The sequence below is a fragment of the Peromyscus leucopus genome, chromosome 1 (assembly GCF_004664715.2).
Source record: "Peromyscus leucopus breed LL Stock chromosome 1, UCI_PerLeu_2.1, whole genome shotgun sequence".
NCBI lineage: Eukaryota > Metazoa > Chordata > Mammalia > Rodentia > Cricetidae > Peromyscus > Peromyscus leucopus.
In genome coordinates this window covers 30,178,393-30,198,238 of record NC_051063.1, presented here as the reverse complement: position 1 = coordinate 30,198,238, position 19,846 = coordinate 30,178,393, and the positions used below count along the sequence as shown (strand labels likewise).

At 46.9% G+C, this 19,846-nt stretch overlaps 1 protein-coding gene across 20 annotated transcripts in view; it reads right to left on the bottom strand.

Moving 5' to 3' along the window:
• Positions 1 to 2,930: 2,930 nt before the first annotated feature.
• Ablim1 (actin binding LIM protein 1) overlaps positions 2,931 to 19,846 on the bottom strand; it is a 294,059-nt gene continuing 277,143 nt past the window's right edge. For 8 of the 20 annotated variants that reach the window (XM_028880957.2, XM_028880955.2, XM_037205826.1 and 5 more), the window contains 10 exons: positions 19,696 to 19,743; positions 17,159 to 17,305; positions 15,061 to 15,152; positions 14,005 to 14,110; positions 13,179 to 13,243; positions 12,149 to 12,209; positions 11,442 to 11,449; positions 10,402 to 10,476; positions 9,230 to 9,310; positions 2,931 to 7,548 (listed from right to left, as the gene is read on the bottom strand). In XM_028880957.2, the coding sequence (XP_028736790.1) occupies positions 7,435 to 7,548; positions 9,230 to 9,310; positions 10,402 to 10,476; positions 11,442 to 11,449; positions 12,149 to 12,209; positions 13,179 to 13,243; positions 14,005 to 14,110; positions 15,061 to 15,152; positions 17,159 to 17,305; positions 19,696 to 19,743 (797 nt within the window). In that variant the 3' untranslated portion in view covers positions 2,931 to 7,434. The remainder of the gene's footprint in view (positions 7,549 to 9,229; positions 9,311 to 10,401; positions 10,477 to 11,441; positions 11,450 to 12,148; positions 12,210 to 13,178; positions 13,244 to 14,004; positions 14,111 to 15,060; positions 15,153 to 17,158; positions 17,306 to 19,695; positions 19,744 to 19,846) is intronic. The other 12 variants (XM_028880971.2, XM_028880954.2, XM_037205831.1 and 9 more) reach the window with 2 other exon arrangements.

Here is a 19,846-nt window from a genome sequence, read left to right as displayed (position 1 = left end):
AATTCTCAAATGATCACTTATAAAGGAGTAGACTTTACCCACTGTGTACAGGACAAGCCTCCAAGCCAACTGCCACCATCTACAGCATTCATCCGGGCGTGCTCACAAAAGCTCACCACAGCTGAGTGTGCAGCAACTACTGATAGTCCCTCACAGGAAGAGGGGCAGGAAGGTCTTGGGACCCTCCCCGAGCATCTAGCCACTGCTACCAACCAGTTGTGTGTAGTTTTGCCTGAATTGCAGGCAGCCTCGGGGAGAGACTAGAGTATATAGGTGGTGGAGACTAAGGAGGGCGATCCATCTATGTGACCATGGGAAAATCATCTTTGTGCATCCATACTATGTGCAGACCGTCCTCGTGTGTGGCTGTTTCAAGGCCACTCATGATCCTCCCCACACCCTTACCCATTGCTCTATAAGCCTAAGAAAGTCATTGGTTTCCCAGAGTGAACCTGGTGGACTCACACCTCATTGTGTCACTGGTACCTTCGAAGGAAGGGTAGACTTCGTTTACATCTCCTCTAGGAAAAGATTTTAGCAACATCCACACCCACCAGAGACCCTCATCATTCAATTCCATCTCTTCACACGAGGTTCTTGGGAGCCTGAGTGCTCCTATCTCTCTGTGGCCTTCATCCCTTCATACAGTTCGCTTTAAACTTACCTAGGAAGACAAGGAGACTCAGAGCTTCTAAGTGGCTAATTACCCCTTGTAAACATTGCTGGAGTTTCCTGAGCAGCTAACATGCTGGGCAACTGCACTGTGTGCTCAGCATGTGTTTTTGTGATCTTTGGATGGGGTTTCTCACCTCTTTGTCCATTCTGCAGATAAGCAGATTGGGCTGGAGGAGCCTGAATAACCGATTATAAAGCAATTTTCTGAAATGTCACTCACAGTTGCCCTGTGGTAGTAGTGATGGGACTCTTGGTCATAATAAGTGGATCTGGCCCTAAGATATGATGTGAGATACCGTTCTTGAAGGAAAGCACATGGGATTTGAAGGGGACAGATCTGATCTGCCCAGTTCTGCTGCTTACTGGCTGAGTAGCCAGACATATTTGCTTAGTCTCTGAGTTCTGGCATCCAACCTATATGGCGAAACTACAGTGATCAGCCTCTTAGGGCTGTTCCGAGAGTCGTGCTAACCTGAAGCTGGATCACCTGACATTCAGCAGAGAGAGCTCACGAATTAAACTACAAAGCAGGCACACGCAGAGCTAACGGAATGAGGCACCACCGCCAAGTACTGCACACCATGGTCAATCATCAGTGTGCCAAGAACTGTTGGGGTAGGTCAGGCTGGCCATCAAGACAGGCTCATGCCAAGGATGTAAATGTGGCCTTGTCTTGCATAAGATCAATGGAGCCCATAGGAAATTCACAGAGATAACTTCCAGAATGGATGGGAAAGTGACTTTACAGAGTTGACAGTGGACATGGCAACCTTTCCCAGGCAGTGGATTCCCTCCATCGGCCACCTCCTCGAAGAGCTGGACATCGTACAGAGGAAATATCTTTGGCAAAGCTGCTCTAGTGGGAACAAACGGTGTGCCTGGGTGGAAGCCAAAGGCAGAGTACGGAAGGAGGGAAGTGGCCTTGCCTTGACCATTGCCCACTCTACATCGTTCTGTGTGAAGGGAACTTTGCTGTGAGGGTTGTTCATCAAAGCAAAAGGAGTCAACTTAAACTAAAGGGCGGTAGGTCACCAGAGCCCAGGGCAACGAGGTCATAACAAGGATTACAGGTGACCCCTGGTGGTGAAGCTAGGGATAGGCATTGGTGCTGGTGGAAGCCAAGCTGGGTGGACTGGAGCCTGGGCCTGGGAGAGTAGCTAACCAACATGACCACCTTACTTGGTGAACAGCCCGTCTCTGGCTCCCAGGTAAGAGAGATTTTCTTCACAAAGCAGGGGACTGGAAGATGCTTCCCCCACTGTGTTCTGGGTGACTTCAATGGCCCATGCTCAGTGGCTCAAAGCCTTATCCCTCAAGTCTTCAGTTTCATCCCCAAGATAAGACTCACTGCTGTGTCACAAACAGATCAAATATCAGTTCTAGCTGCAGTATATGATTGCTACTAGATGTGTTTGTGGGTGGGTCTTGAATCCAGGGCTTTTTCATGCTCAGTGCTACTGAGTACCCCAGTTATGGTGTTTGAAAGAAAATGGCCCCCATAAGAAGTGGCACTATTAGGAGGTGTGGCCTTGTTGGAGGAAGTGTGTCACTGTAGGGGTAGGCTTTAAGGTCTCCTATGCTCAAGCCACACCCACTGACACAGTTCACTTCCCGTTGCCTGTGGATTAAGATGTAGAACTCTCAGCTCCTTCTCCAGCACCATGCCTGCCTGCATGCTGCCATGCTTCACCCGTGATGATAATGGACTAAAGCTCTGAAACTGTAATTGAGCCCCCAGTTAAATGTTTTCCTTTGTAAGAGTTGCTGTGGTCATGGTGTCTCTTCCTAGTAATAGAAATTCCAACTAAGACACCAGTTGATAATTCATCTCTAGTCAACTTTGTCATTATGGCCTGAATTATTGAACTACTGGAAAGCATGTGTTATTTGATACGTGTCCTGTCATCAGTGAATAGGGCAGAAACACACCAAGCAGAATGGAGGGGCGGCTCTGTGTTTAAGAGCATGTACTGCTCTTGCAGAGGGCCAGAGTTCAGTTTCTAGAACCCACTTCAGGCAGCTCACACCTGCCTGGAACTCTGGCTCCAGGGGATCTAACACCAACTACTCCTGTACATGCTTGCACATGCGCATACATATACAATTAAAATACATTTTTAAGTATTAAAACAACCTGCTATATCTGTGGCTTCACTCTTTGTTCTGGTTCCTGGAAGTTTGGTTGACACTTTAAAAATTGGGCCAAAGCTTCCAAAAGACCGATGGGAGCAGGAAACAAACCAGTGCCGGAGGCGGTCAGGGCGGAAGCACATAGCTTTATTCACAGAGTTGAGTACAGTGGTGAAGGAGGGGGTGTGTGCTGCCCACATCAGGGTGCAGGGACAGGGGCTGCACCTGAGCACCAGGTGCCCGGGCGCTGGCACACACCAGCTCGAGTCCACAGGGAACACAGCACAGCTTCTCAAAACTTCTCAACATTTGCTTTCGTATCACCACAAGGGGAGGGAGGAAGGAAGGAAGAGTGGGTAGGCCTTTCAGCAGGTCAAAGTAACCCCATTAACCAAACTAGAAGAGATTCGATGCAGAGTCTTTGGCATCTCATGGAAACCCCCACATTTACCACCAGACACAATCTATACAGAGAACTCCCCAAAACATCAGTTCTGTGGGCAACTGTCTCCTCTTCCACAGGTAAACTATTTCCATGTATAATCATAACCTTTCTGAATGTCAATGCATATAGGCTTGTCTCTTTCTATCTTTCACCCATGGAAAGTGACTCATGGGACTGCCACTCGGAAGAGACACAGAAAAGCATTTTATTTAAAGGTAACTGCCATTCACCTGCATTAAGCTCCCAGGGGGGAAAGTTGGCTTTGTTGAACTTTATTGTGCACACATTCGCTGCTTAGAAAGCTTCAACTCAAACAGCCACTTGTCCCTTTCTTTGTGAATTTGCTACAACGTTAAACACACACACAAGTGAAAGCAATCTAATTGTCACCGTGTCCCTCTGTTCCACGGGGAGAAAATGGAGCAGCGATCTCGTAAATGCTGCAGGCTTGCTTGTTCTCCTGTTCCGGGAGAGGTGGGTATTCCTCCCCACACAGTGCCAACCGGAGACACACTGCTGCAAATCCACAGCCCTGACCCTCTGCTTCTGGATAGAGAGTTCTTCAAAGGGGCACAAAAGAGTGAATCTGAAGCATACAAAGCCTTGGTTTGTCTAAAGAAGGAAAAATGTAACTCAAAATTGAGAAGGGCACACAAAGTAGAGAAGAAATAGTTATCAGCAATCTTTTCAGAGCCAGGGTTCTTGGGGCACACAGCCTGGAGCCGGGCCAGCTTCCTGCAGCATGCCCTGGAGTGCCACTCTAGGTTTGCTTGAGATTTTTTTTTCTTTTTTAACAAAGACTCAAAAGAGGATAGTTTGAATTCTTTTAAACTTGCAAAAGCATCATCTGACAGCATCATTGGCGAAGCTATCTTTAGAAAAAGATGTTTGCTTCAAAGTAAAGAAGTCTGTTTTAGAAACATCATCAGCTGAGCCTCTCCTCGCTGGTGGCGACTGACAGTGGACAGACGGACGGAAATGATGGGTGGGGCTGTGCCTCGGGAGGGAAGGCTCAGGCTGGAGGCAACAGATCAGGACTTGGGGGGAACAGAGGTCAGGACAGATAGAAAACTATCTCCCCTTTTTTTTTGCACCGTAGTACCCACCAGCTGCAGCTTTTCTCTTTGGGGTTTCAGAGAACAGGCAGTTCATGTTTAGTTATTGAAGGAGTCGTATTAAAAATATTTCATAACAAACTCCACACAGTATGAAAATGCAGAGCTAGCTGTTTTCAAAGGCTTTTTGTATCTCTAATAAGTTGCACAGGAAGACAACACGAGAGTCTGGACTCTCTTAGAGAAGAAGTTTGGAAGGAAGCACTGACTGAGGCTACCATATGGCCATGCATTCTGTACACACTTCAAGTCACAAGTCAGTCAAACGCTAAGAAGTATAGCCCTTAATGTCCGCACGCACCAAGTCTGCCATACACTGAATTCTCCCTAAGTGAACAAGCTGCTTTGATGTTTAGCAACTGGAAATTTCCTGTGTCCAGCAGGGTTGGAGTAAAGTGAACGCCACTCCTCTCCAGTGTTGTGGTCTGGGCATGCCCAGGGGAATCACATGGATCCCTTTAATACCACAGATAGGGCACCACAGCCCAAACATTAGGTCTGGTTGGAATCTACAAGGGGATGGAGTGAGACCCCAATATGACACTTTCCAACACTCCTTTCCCAGGGCGGGTGGGGTTCCTATGGGTGTTTTCTAGCAAGACATTTTTACATGACACAATTTAAATGAACTAGTATGCTGATAGAGAATGCAAAACTTTTCCCCTGACTTAGATGGGGAACTGAGTTCAAATGGTCAAGAAAGCAGGATTTTGTTATTGCAAGAATTTAAGATCAATTTTTCAGTCATCATTGCAATCCTAGGCAGGTCCTCTAACTTACTCAAAGTTCTCTGTAACATAGAGAGGAGGACTGTCCCTGCCCTGCACGCCTCTTTCAGCTGAATTTTCCTATGTCAAGACAGAGCCACATGAACTTTATGGAGAGCAGGTGCAAAATATCAGCATCTTCCTCTGCTGATGCCTCTGTCTCCTGAATGCTTTGGTTTTTCTCACCTGCATGATTGTGAGTAGTAACATCTTAACCAGTGCAAATGGGCCATTTGTCATCTCCATGCTGGCTAAACAGTGTTTCCCATCAGGCCACCTTGGCTCTCTGTGGCAGGGAAATATGGAGGCACCCTACTCTCCATCCCGCACACTCCAGGGGGAACATGAGAACCAGGTGACACAAGCCTTGTGTTGAGTCAACCAGTGCTGGAGAGGGCATCGAGAGCAAAACAATGAAAACATGGCAAAAAGTGAGAGACCTGCCCTCAGAACCCACCATTTGCAACCTGCCTCCCAACCAAGAGGAGTGGACCCGTCTACTCAGGGTGCACAGTACTGGCCATATGGCTCTCTTGCTAACTGCACTAACAGGTCTATACATGCGGGCTTGTGAGGGAAGTTCTCATACTTAACTGCCTTGCAAGAGTGTAGCAGCATAACCCGCAGGAACAGGTCACAAGTCACAGGTCTGTAGCATGGGCTCCGAGTCCATGTGGCTTGTTCTTTACTGATGTCAGCACACAGCCAGTCACTCTAATCCTCGAAGGAATTTCTGCATTTTGTGCTGAGTGGTGATTACGAATGAATTCAAATGCTTTCTCCCTTGGCTTTAACTCAGAGCTTAAATTCCCAAGAGCCCCACAGCAGAAGAATCAATATGACCTGACCTCTTTCCTGTGAATCTGGAGAGATTCGTCATAATCTAGCTCACACCAGTCCTTACGATGTGGCCTTGTTCACACATTTTAATGAAAGAACTGGGTTCCAGTTTGCACTGAGAGCTGTAGAGTGTGAAAGGAGTCCAGGGAGACAGATGCTCTGAGCCCTAAACTGCCCTGGCCTCACTTCCGTGGTCTGCAGCGTGAGTCTCTGCAGCTCATCGAGCGTGCTGGTCTCTGCGCAGCCTCCGGAGGCAGCCTCACTCTTGATCTCCGGGTCACATGCTCTTGTGTAAAGCCCTCTCCAGAGCCACAGGACAGTGTAGGAAACATTCAAGCAGAGGTCACAAAGACGCACATAGAGACGCACAGGACTTCCCTGGGTGAATTACACACAGGCATGAGCACACGTCGACATGTCAGTTGTGCTGGGGCAAGAAGGAAACTTAAACCAGGCCACATGAATGAAACCCATCTGAAGCAATCTACTTCAGGTTGCAGAGATCTGAAGGAGAAAAATTAGGCCATGCCCTTAAAACAGTGTATCAGCCAGGGCTTGACCTGACCCATCAGATGACAGACAGACAGACAGACAGCAGGGGACACTGAGGGGGAGAACTTGTGACGGTAGTAGGGCACAGATTTTCCTTCTCTAAGAGAGACATGACTCATGGGCACAAGTCACCCAGCAGCAGCCGGACCAGTCTGGAAACTCATTTTGCCTTTCCTCTGCAAAGATAAACACACCGGCTCCTGTCGATGTACAGGAGAAAAGACGCTCAGGGAGGGCGGGCTTCCTTCATTTCCTTTTCCTTTTCTTTTAACTTTTCCCCCTAGCAGGTGGTCAGCCAGGTCCCAGCACACAGGAAGAGAAGAGGAGCTCTTTCAAATCATTTTTGCTGGTACTCAGCCGCGCACTCAGAACTACCCGGTTCCCTGAGGGCGTTCTATTTCTGCAGAGCCCAGGCAGAGCAGAGGGAGGCTGCCAAGGAAAGGCCAAGTTGTTGCTTCCACATCAGTGCTGGCCTCCAACTCCTCCTCAGCCACAGTGCTACATGATAAGTAGATTCACACTCCCAGTCATTTCTTCCTGTGTGGCTTCCTAAGGACACTTACAGACCCTTACAGGTAGACACAGCACTAAGTTAGACATCGGTTAAAGGGGAAAATAAAAGGAGAAAGAAGACCCTTGCTGTGGACATAGTCACATGACAAGGTACGTGTGGACATTACTGCTGAGTTTGGGAACATAGACATTTCTACCCCGTCACTGCTCGGCAAGTGTGACTGTTGCTTGGCCCAGGATGCGGCTCATGGGTGCTGAGGTCAGACTTGCCCTCAGTGTTGCTGCTGGGAGATGGTAGCAAACAAATCCTCTGATTGATGATTCTGGGCCTTAATACAAGGTTCTAGGCACCACCGCCACTGAGAGTCATTTCCTGATTGTCATTTATTTGGGGGACTTAGAAGAGTTTAGCTTTTTTCTTCATGTCGTTGCGTCTCCAAAGAGGTAACTTGTCAAATTCCTGTATGGACATCCCAAAGATTTCCCAAAATACTTCTGGCGCTAAGTGACGCTGGGGAGAGAGAAGGAAAACGGTGTTAGTCCTTGAGATGTGTTCTCCAGTTTATGACACAGCCAGCCTTCTGTAGTCATGGCCTTTGCATCCCCAGTTCAACCCACTTTAGATCAAAAGTGTCCCTTTGCAAACTGCATCTGATCTCAGGGTGTGCAGAAAGACGGTCATTCTGCCCTAAACGATACAGTGTGCAAGCACAGACTAATCATTTAGGTTGTACTCGGCAGGATACATCATCAGAGATGATCTGAAACCTGCATGGGGACGCGTGGAGTCAACATACAAACACGTATCTGTAAGACTCAGGGGATGTGCTTGCAAACTTTGTCATCTGTTGAGGGGGGGGTCCTGGAATCAACTCCCTGCAGAACCTGAGAAACACTGACATCATTCTGAAGAGCCAGTCAGGCCCGGGAGAGAGGTGGCTACCTCTGTCCGGTGCTTGGTTTCCAGGCCTGGCCAGTTACAGTGCCCTCTCCACCAGAGGAAACAGCTGGCAGACTACTGTCAATACTGTTGCACTTTGGTGCTGGGCTAGTGATTATTGGGCATAGGAAGGTGACTCGTGACGCTGGAAGCAGAAGCCGTCACTTGAGGTCCTGGGCATGTTGAGAAGAGACAGAGAATAACGATGATAGTGACAGCCAAAGAGAAAGGGACTTTCAGGGAGGTCCCCGAGAGAGCCCTAGAGCTTCCTCCAGGCCAGTAACAGGAGAGAAGGATGCTTATCTCCCATTGGTCATACCGCCTGTGAAGTCCCATTTTAACATGGGCTAGAATTGTCTGAGCTAGCCTGACCTGTGTTGTGGAATGGACTTGATTCTTCCTGAGATGGACAGTTTCTTAATTAAAAATCATTCAGACAGAGCTGAGTGGCAGTGGTGGCGCACGCCTTTAATCCCAGCACTCAGGAGGCAGAGCCAGACGAATCTCTGTGAGTTCAAGACCAGCCTGGTCTACAGGACTAGTTCCAAGATAGCCAGCACTACACAGAGAAAGCCTGTCTTGAAAAACAAACAAACAAACAAACAAAAAACAACAAAAAGAAAGCCATTCAGATGGAAAGGTACAAAGATGAGGCAGATATGGACCTGGAATATCTTAGGAGTGATGGAGATGACCATGCCTAATTACACCAGCATCGGATTTCTAAAAAACATGACTAAGCCGCACTGCGTCTTTAGGGTCATTATAAATCTTACCAGGTATTTTTACACGCTGACCTTCCTGTAGACTTAGACATACGTGTACTTAGAAGTGAGGGCATGCACTTGACCATGGCCTCTCTGAAGCCAGGGGATGGCCTGCCTAGGTGCTGATGGGGTGTGGAGGCATCCTTCTATTTTCTCTCCTTACAGTTCACACTTTGAGAACGGCCCCGTCTTTCCCACCTTTAGACATCTGAGGAAATGCTGAGCACTAAGAGGAGCAGAGACGGACGCTGTAAACTCCCACCCGTGGATTTATCCCCTTGGAGACCCTCAAGGCCTTAGTTAGCTCTTTGTTCCGCCTACAAGGTGAGACTGGTTTTTTGTTTTGTTTTGATTTGTTTGTTCCCACTACTTTAGGTTTTGCCTGGAAAAATACATTTATATTTGTTTAGCTATCCTGGTGTGTGTGTGTGTTGTGGGCAATGTACCGGGATCTTTCATTGAGGTTAAGTTTTTATTTTGCTTACCTCCAGCCGGGTTCTATCCACATCTCTTAGGATTTTGTTGCGCCCTCTGTTGGTCACCATGAGCATTTCATAGGGAAATATCTGAGAAAGACAGACACCTTGTCTAGAACACTTTCATTCATTCAATTCATAAGCACAACCTAAAGTCCAGCACACCCATGATTGATAGCAAGAGTAGGTACGAAGAATCTCTGGTGTTCAGGGCACAGGGACAGATTCTTATACATTCCCATCTCTCTACCAGTGACTCATGTTGCACTGGGCCTTTGTGCCTTGGGAACGATTTTTCTGAACTTAAGAATACTAACTTACTATGAGTGAGACAGGAAGGTCAAATTAGCAGAGATCTGAAGTGGTAGGCACACATATTACCTCTTCCATGAAGCTGTTAGACTACAGGATAACTTTGTGCAGGGCTCAACACTCTTAGCTATGACAGACTTGTGAATTCACACAGCCAAGCAGGGCCCAGAACAGTGTTCTGGAAGCTAACATGTTGAAGTAAGCCCCAACTACAGGTATGAAGGAGATCACGTCTCTGGACCTTTTTTGTTTTGTTTAAGACAGGGTCTCACTATGAAGCCCTAGTTTGCCTAGAACTCTACTATGTAGACCAAGCTGGCCTCAAATTTAGATCATTCGGCCCGCCCCTGCCTCCTGATCTCTGAGATTAAAGGTGTGCTCCATCATTCCTGGCAATCAGATACCTCGAGGTACAGAACATTCTGGAGCTAGGATGACTAGCCATGTCAGTTTGCCTAAAACTAATCAGATGTGGTATGCAAGATGCTTGTTACTAACACAAAGAAACTTCTGGCAAACTAGGACATATTGGTCACAAAATCTGGAGCAAGCCTCTGCCATTCCACTCAGCATTCGACATGCCTTGAAATGCATGTGGCAGAGGTCAAGATCACACCTAGGCCACTGGGAAGGGAGTGCTGGTACCTCACTGTGAGATGAGTACTGTGGGCAGTTAAGGTTTAATCTGCTCACTGAGTGTGGCTCAAACAGGGGAATAACAGGACACTTTAAGACAAGCTTGTCTGGGTGTGCCAGCCTGGAACCAGGTGGCCCTCAGGCTCTGAACACAGCAAGCACAGGGAAGCACAGCTCACTATCGCCCACAGGTGGTTGTGTTCAGGAGGAAAGGAGTAGTCGGTCACACTTGCCTTTGGTTCCAACATGTTGGGCATGGACACGCCTCGGTCCATTCTCATGGCTGGCATGTGGCCATCTGGAAGGGTCTGCAACAGAAACGCTTGCTCAGTGGTGAGCATCAGATCTCAGCAGAAGCCCAGGGAGGGCTGTGAGCGGCCCCTGACTTTCCCGCTGGGTCTCAGATCCTCCCATCAAGTCATGTTCCCTACCATGGACTTCTCAAACTGAGAGCCTTACAGAGTAAGAGTGACACTATGTAATCAAGTTGGAGAAAGATTGATACCTATGGACTATTTTCTGATTTAGGCTGCCTGGGTGGAGGGATGCTTACAAAAAAACCCCTGCAGGTCTATAACCACTATTTTCCTTCTGTGTGTATCTCTCTCTGTCCTCAGGCTGGTCCTGAATTCTAGAGCCTGCAGCCTCAGACGTACCGAGGTTACAGGATACACCATCACACCCTCTTCTCTTTTTCATTCTTTACCTTAGTTTGGATTTATTCTTCCTCCTCACTCTCCCTCCCAGTCTTACAAGATGAAAAGAAGGGTTTGGGAGCAAACTGTTCTTTCCCAGTGGCTAAGAGTTCTGTTTTACTTCATTTGGGGACAACTGAGAGAAGGCAGGACCTAAGCCCCAAGAGACTGTTACTAAAAATCCGCACCCGTGCCGATGAGGCCACTCACTTCTGCCCACACCCACGCCGGTGAGGCCACTCACTTCTGCCCACACCCACGCCGGTGAGGCCACTCACTTCTGCCCACACCCACGCCGGTGAGGCCACTCACTTCTGCCCTGGACAGAACTCGCTCCAGCCAGGGGAGAGTCCTCTCATACCTGGCCCAGCTCACACCCTACCAGAAAGGTCTGCAGTGACAGCTTGACCTGGCTACCAGACAATGCCTGCTCCTTCCAGCTACGGAGTAACCGTTAGCCAATCAACCGCCATATTCATCCTCCCAACAGAAACTGTTCCCCTGAAGCAGCAGCATGCACTGGACAAGGAATGTTCTGCCTCGTGTGGCCAACTCAAGGAAGACAAAGCCATCCATACCTGGTAGTCTAAAAAGAAAAAGAAAAAACATTAGGGAAAGGCCACGAGAAAACCACGGAATCACCAACAGTAACACTGTATTCTACCCTAACTTCTAAAACACCCAAACGAACTCCTGAACCACTGGTTTTCCTGCAGCCAGGAGACGCCTGCTTCAGCTTCAGGCATCAGTTCAAACGCCGTCCTCTCTGCTGTCACCACATGCTCTTTGAGGGCAGTGGCTGCTCTTCACTAGAGTGCTCAGCGTGTAGAAGGGCAATGGATGAAGCTTAGATACCGGCTTCCCATGCTTGTATTTATCTAGAGCAGTGGTTCTCAACCCTCCTAAGGCTGGGACCCTTTAATACAGTTTCTCATGTTGTGGTGACCCCCAACCATAAAATTATTTTCATTGCTACTTTGTAACTGTAATTTTGCTACTGTTATGAATCATAATGCACATATCTGTGTTTTCCAATGGCATTAGGTGACCCCCATGAAAGCATCGTTTGACCCCAAAGGGATTGCAACCCACAAGTTGACAACCACTGACCTAGAGACTCCTGATGTTTTTGTGTTTGTTACTAACTCAGAGAAGAGGGCTGTGGCCCTACTATGGGATGCACAGAGTGTGAACATAGGCAGTGTGCTAGTGACTACATACCCTCACCTGAACAAGAGTCACCAGAAGTGACATTGTCATGGTTGGCCTTCCTTCAGAGCCTTACCTCGAACTCCGCCACTGACATCTCCGTAACTGTTGTACTGAGCAAAGTCTGTGGAAACCGGCTGTAATGAGGGAAACATTATCATTGGAAAATCTCCAGTAGTCGTTTTTAGATTTGGGGGTGGGAGAGCAGACTTAGAAGATCCTAAGAATCCTTCCCAGGCTAAAATCCTGGGTGGTCATTATTTATCTTATTTATTCTTCAAACTATGAAACTGCAGCGTTTTGTAGGCATCTGAGTTATCCAGCAGGCTTTTATAGAGCAAGTATTTCTTGTTCATAGATACAAACGTATTTCTAAAGGTGCTCTTAATCCCAGTACTCAGGAGGCAGAGGCAGGTGGATCTTTGTGAGTTCAAAACCAGCCTGGTCTGCATAGTGAGTTCCAGGACAGCCAGGACTACATAGAGAGATGCTGCTCCATCCCCACAATGCATTTCTAGAAATTATATCTGATAATTACATAATTGTAATTTTTGTAGGCTTGGTGAGGAAAGGTGGTTGTCACCAACTCTATAGAGATTATGCATCAAGTGATTATTTTTGCCTTATGGTAAAAAAAAAAAGTTGCCTGCTATTGCTTAATTTAGTTTCTTGTCCTTACACAAGCCATTCAAAGTCAATTTCATCTTGAAAAAGAAGTATTTTATTTTGCTCACAACTCCAAGCCATTTACCAAGAGGCTGAGCAGGTGGCAGTGTGTTTTGTATCCCAGCAGCAAGAGCAAGAGATTCCTCAGGGGCTGGCAGAATGGCTGATGCGTAAAGGTACCTGCCCACGCCCGATGACCTGAGGTCCATGGGGGACTCACATGGTGGAAGGAGAGGACTGATCCCCACAAGATGCCCTCTGTACACGCATCACTGTGTATGCGGCACACACATACAGCACATACTGACATGCATACACAATAATACAAATGTAACAAAGAGTTAAAATGCATAAAAAGGGAGTCAGGTTATTCCAATGATGCGTCAGTACAGACTGAGGGAGGGAGACATACAGACACCATTAGTTGAAGTAAGTCTTACCCGGTGAAGGCCGTTCTTGCCGTAACCAGGGAGAGACGAAGTTTTCGATGATGGAGCATGTGAGGCTGGATGAGGAATAAAGGGAGAAAACTTTCTAGTGCTTCAGTGCGACTCAACTGCCAGTGATCTTGTGCAATTGAAAGACTTAGGGAAAAGAATTCAACTGATATTGGGTTCCAGTGTTCACAGCACACTGCCTTCTTGGGGAGCGTGCAGGAGTAGACACATGATCATCTTTAGGAAGGACACACACCCCAGCTGGAGTGAAAGCTAGTGGTCCCCCTGGGGTTCCCCGTCCCAGATGGGAGCTAGGTGTACCTTCTTACTTTGAGCCCTCAATCCTAAGAGCACCATTATTTATGTGTTATAGGAGACAAAAAAAAGGAGCTAAGAAAGTATGCAGAGCAAGGCCTCGAGCCTAGGGACATGTGGGTGCCTACACCAGGTGTGGTATGAGATGGCAGCAGCAACTGAGCCAGAAACCAATGGTGTAAGAAACCAAGATGGTACAGCTGGTCACAGCTGGGGCCCTGCGAGGCCTGGGCTGCAGAACCACATCTGTGAAGGCACAGGAGTCCGAGAGGCAGCTTGGCTATGGAGGGAGCCAAACCATCTAAAGCTCAAGACCTCTGCATCTCTGGACAGGACAATCTTTGTGAAATGTATTGACCTAGGTAGTTGTAGCATTACATACTCACACAGACAGAATCTCACACTCGGAAGGGATTCAAGGGGTTAGAAGGTCATACAGTTGGTCCTGTCTCCTGGGTAACAGGCAGGTGGCTCGCCCACCCTTACATCACAGAAGGCAGGGTCCGCTGCTCACCTGAGTGCAGGGGAGAGTCATAGCGACTGGCCAGCAGGGACGCCCTTTCTCTGTTCTCCTTCTCCATCTCCTCCTTCAGTATCAACTGCCCCAGGCCTGAGTTGAGCTATTCACAGGAAGAAAAAAAGAACGGAAAAGAAGAGACGCGATGCACTTGCTGTCATGAACTACTGCTTTTCCTGCTCGGAGCCTGTGCTTCCTTCAGAGGGAGGATGGGCTCTGGCTCTCCCAGCGGTGAAGCTTCTCTTCCCCAGCCAGGCTCCATCTTTTGCCCTCCCCCAAAGGCCTCGGCATGTGTACACATCAGATGATTTTTGATACAGGAGAGAGAGATTAAGAATTTGCATTGTTTGCCTTAAAATAAAACATTAAAAAAAGGAATATATGCTTGCACATAGTTTAGAAAATCCAGAAGGAAACAAACCGCGAGCGCCCACGAGGCGTCCCCGCTCCATCTCCTGACGTATGCTCATCTCTGCTGTGTGCACTTTACACAGACAGTGCTGCCCTCCCTCCCTTCTCCCACGCATGCACGCAACACCATGTGCATGTCAAACATCTTTAGAGAACACCATTTTAGGGATGCATTAGCCCCTTAGTGGTCTGAGTTTAGAATTCACTAGCCCTCTGAGGCGCCAAAGGTCCGAGCAAAAAGCAAGAATGCATAAAAGGAGTGGGGGAGAGGAGGGCTCTTGGTGGCAGACCAGTTGGTACCTTTTTATCATTCCAGATATACATTCTGTCCTGAGGAAAGATTTGGATCAATATGTCATCCCAAGGAAATCCCTCTAGCAAGACCTGCATGCCCCTGGGTGTACACCATCTTGGTCTGCAGGAACCCTCTGCATCCTTTCAACTGGTCCGCCTACCCCATAGTCAAGTGCTCCCTGCATTCTGTGACCCTCTAACCCTCCAGCCTCACTGTTACCACGTCGAATCACCAGATGCCTGCCATGCCTTGCAAGCCCTTCAGGCCGGGGACCGCCACCTGCTTCCCTTGGTGGTGTGCAGATGGTGGTGCTGGGAGCGGAGTTGAGGGCGGCAGTGAGGACAAACCTTCATCAGTTGCTCTTCCTGAAGTTGCCGGCGTCTCTGGAGCTCCTCCTCATCTTCCTCTCTGCCACTAGATCTGCGTCTCATGTCAGTTCCTAATTCCACAGTAAAGACAACTTCTCACATCAGCCCTGTGACAGAGGAATCTTAGCGGTCTAGTCCACCTGGCTGGCTGTCAGGCTGGGAAGGTGGGCAGCAGGCTTCCACACGGTGACAGGCACAATACCACGGGAGAAAATACCCACCACCAACCCGGCACCGTGGGCTGGCTTCTCAAGGCTCGTCTGATGTGCTAGTTCAGTGTGTAACACAGCCAAGGTGGGGATTTCGCCTTTCAACACCTGCCTGCTAACTAGACCTGGGCTTGCCATGGCAACCGAGTCCCAAGGCGTCAACATTATACTAAGTGGAGAGAGAGGTGAGTACCTCCAGCTATTACTTGATGACCCAAGGGTCATTTAACTAGCAAGGATTCCAAACACATCTATATATCTACACATTACGGGGACAGTCACCATCTTGTGGCAAGTTTTTAAAACTTGCAGTTCCCTCTTTTCCTGGTTTTAGACTCTTTAATGGAAACTGCCACTTTTTCTTCTACCCTTAGTAAATCCATTAAAAAGGACATTTGCTGTGCTTCTTTTAAAGGCGAGGTCTATAATTTTCCTTTTCACACATAGTAAAAATCAGTCACAAAACAATTTGCCACTAATAGGAAGGTAAACAAAACCAGGGTTCCTACAGCTCAGTGACTTTGGAACTACGCTGCAGCAGACACATCCCTTCTGGCCTCCGGGAGGCGTCTGTCCGAGCGACTGGAGGGCTTAAGAAAGCGCCGTTTTCCCTAAATCGCTTCGATGAACCTGGCCGAGCAAACAGGACCTTTTTCTAATCTAATAAAAATAAACATCTGTCAATAGCTGTGCTTTTCATTATTCTGATGAATGGAGCAGGCATTTTCCTCACTTTAGGATTCTAGGCAACACCAGACTATTCAGTGATGATGACTTTCCCTCTCTCTGAACTTAGGTCCCTACTAAGCAATGTAGCTGAGATAGAAACCTAGGAGCCCTGAAGCTTCCTGAAGGGCAGAGATTGACAGATACTTCATTGTTAGGCTTAAAAACGTCAATGTGGATTTTTTTCTTTATTTTATACTAATAAAAATCGATAGACCAAAGTTCGTAAGAAGTAGATACATCTCATCAACCTAATTATAGAATATTTGTGGTTAATGAGAATATATTTCTCTTCAACTATTTCTATAACTACTAATTACTTTAAAATGAACTTCTGTTGCCTATAAAAGTTATTAAACAAAACAAAACACAACCTGATTAGGAAGATTAAGGACTTTTGGAACATTGAAGGTCTTTCAGGTTGTCAACAGAGTGGGGATAGTTGTACCTCTGTAAGACTGATCTACTTTCCAGTTTTAGCTACTGGCCTTGGTAATCCATTTCTACAGGCTTGAGTGATTTCACTAAGGACAGAATGGTAAAGACGCAGACATACTGGAAAGCAGAAAGCGAAGAAGGACATGGACATGTTCCAATGTGCCATTGGAGCGCTGGATCATGGAATGACAGACGTAAATTCACACACAAGTTGCACTCCGGGTGCCTACTACAGCCCTTCTTGGCAGAGGAGCAGGGAGAGGGTGTCAGTGTGAAGGCTGCCTGTTAGCAGTGAGAAGACAATCCAGACACGGTCTAAAACAAACTTAACTGGGGAGAGTCACGTCACAGTGGGTGCCCACAACTTCACCCGCACTGCTCTCCAGAACAGTGCTCTTGACAGCAGGCTCTGAGCCAACTGTGTTCAACGGACAGCTGGGTCAGTCCATGCAAGCCGTGAGTTTTAGACCAGTTCTGGATCTTTGGGTGTTCTGTGTACAGCCAGGCCGTGGGAGGCAGAGTTTTATAACTTTTAAGCATTTTGCATGCACACCGATGTCACATTCATTCTTTTCACTATTCTACCCCTTGGTCTATATGCCTTTCTTACACATCTTTGTGACATTTCTTTGCATGTTTTTAAGCAATTCATTTTGCACTCTCCTAGGAATCATCTGTTTGACTTAGCTGTATCGGTTGCATACCTACGGCGGCAAGAGAGGGGGGACCAGGCCAGTGGTCCGTCTCAATCTTTGGTATCTCGCTGGGATCTGGCGCCTGGGCCGCTGGGAACTTGGAAAACTTGATGATGTCTTCTGAAGCCTTGCTCTGGGCTGCCAAGGCAGCTGCATCTAGGTGGGAACCAGGGATGCTTAGCTATAGGTCTGTAAGGTGGTGGTGGTACCACCCCATAGACAGGATTTTCCATTCTTCATAGAATGTTTCAAAGCCAGAACTCTGAACATTCTAGCCACCATAGAACTGTCTACTCTCTAATTTTTAAATATTCTTGGTATTAGACATTTTGACAATTAGAAATTTGAGTTCAAATTTGAAATTAAAGAGCTAAGTAGGAAGCAGGAAAAGCCGCATTTGGCTGTAGTTGTTAATATTTAGGGAGGGGCTGGGCTCTGTATTTGGGGGGCAGAAGCCACAGATATGCTAATCTAGTTTATGAAGCCTTTACACACTCTCTGTGGGTCTTTCAATCTTAGGAGAAATTGAAAGGGAGAAACCCAATTCTGGCTTTGCAGGACCTCGGTGTGATTTATGGTTACCCCCAGACTCACTGTTGTTCAGGGGTCTGTTCAAACAAGGTAGGTGGCCAAGTTGAAAATGAGAGCAGCCCAGGCAAGCAACGTTAGTTCCCAGGGTTTGTAATGGCCATGCTTAGTGGAGGACTCCCTGGCTTCGAGCCCCAGATCCAGTCACAGAATCAGCAAAACCAACCGAGTTGAGTAGTCAGTCCCTAATTCCAACTGACTTGGCAAACTGGCCTGGCATTTTAAAACATGTTTATTAAGGCTCAAGTTACATTACTTTTCTTTAGGGCTCACATTTTTAAATCGGGAAACAACTTTATGAATATTCCAATTCTTCCAGGAACCTTCTGGCCTTTGACTTGCTCCTGTGACTTGACCAAGGTTACCCAATGATAAGGGATAGAGTCTTGGCTGAGCAAGAAACAGTGTGTCTCAGAATCATTAACTTAATGGGAAAAAAAAAAAAAAGAATCTTGGCTTAGGAAACACTGTGTCCGCCCTGGAGGGGTCAGAGTGTTAGCACAAGACTGGACTTCTATGTAAAGATGAAGAAAGGTGACTTTCAATTTTCCTGGCAAATGTTCCAAGGCACAGGTATAAATTTGGAGCATGATATCTATTTCTTTGGCACGAGCAGAGTTCTGCAAGCATGCCTAGGAAAGTGTTGCCCCAGTTCTGCCATTGATTAATCACACACAGCAGGCCGAAAACAAGGACTTCGACAAATGATTATCATGGAAGAACCGCCATTCCTTCCCCAGGAGTCCAGCACTCTCCAACCTCCGGGCTCCGGGCTGAAGGTTGTTTAGGGCGCTAGGGACTAGAGACTTTAATTTACAGACATCTCTAAGCAGCTAAGTCTAACTCTGGGTGATCTCTTGTTAAAGGAAAATAAAAAAGCATGACTTCAAACAGTACTTACTTACGCATTAGCATGGTGAAGTCAGTAGTTAACATTCACATGTTAATGAGTGTGTGGGAAGACATTAAACCATAAAGAAACAAAAACAAAAACAATGTTAATAAACTTAAAATGCAAGCACAGGATGTAAAACCTTGAAACGAAAAAGAAAAGGAAAACCAAACAATACACACTTTTCCTCTCCCTAGAATGTTGATCTGAAAGTTTTTTCTTCTATATTTTCAGCTGAAATCTGAATTCTTACTTATTCCTAACTAGATTCTATGGACAGCCTTCAAATCTCCAAACACAATGTGTAAATTTCAGAACTCACTGAAAAGCCACTTTGGGCCATCTACCTAAGCCACAGATTTATGGCAGGTAAATCCAGACAGTCTTGATAGTGACCAAAAAAGAAAAAAAAAAAAAAATGAAACTCGCAGAAAATACTGTGATTTCTTGGGTTTAGAAGACCTATATCCCCAGAAAATGAAAACACAGTAATAAATCCACCTTGGTGATTCCTCACTTCTAGGAATATAAGAGACACATTATCTAAATTATTGGTCTTTACAGATGAGAACACAAAAACAGAGGGTTTATTACGCCCATGAACCACACAGCCACATCTGCAGTATGGGATGAACCCTCTTCTCGCCTCAGCTTGTCCCCTGCCTACGATGGGGTTCGTACCTTTAGTAGGTGTTTTATTTTTACTAGCTTTAGTTATTTGAACTAGTTGCAAGTTCATCAAATTTACTTAAAAGTCAGTTAAGTTACTCAATGGCTAAAGAAAGGTCATTAGGCTATTTGCTTTTGTGCGACCACAACTCCCCTTTCTGTGGACGGGATGATGCACCGCTTGACGCGATCAGAAATGGGTTAGAAGCTTCCTAATTGAGCTCTCTACCAGGCACATGGATTTCAAGTAGTATTTGTATCCTGTCAGAGTACAAGGGCATACATAACGTGCGGTGTGCCCCAGTTTGAGTCATCCTAAACTGCATCAGGCAAGCCTTTCGGAAGAGAACAGAGCCCAGCTGACCCGCCATTTCAGAACTGAGGAAGGGAGCATTACCATGCTGTTTGTAGATGGGAGGTTTTCGGTAAATGTTGATCCCTTGATCTGTGGAAATGAAAAGCAAAGATGTGTGATTATGGGAACCAGCTCAGAAATGGAGAAAAAGAAAACAAAGCAATGACTAGCCAACCGAAGGGTGGGAACGGAA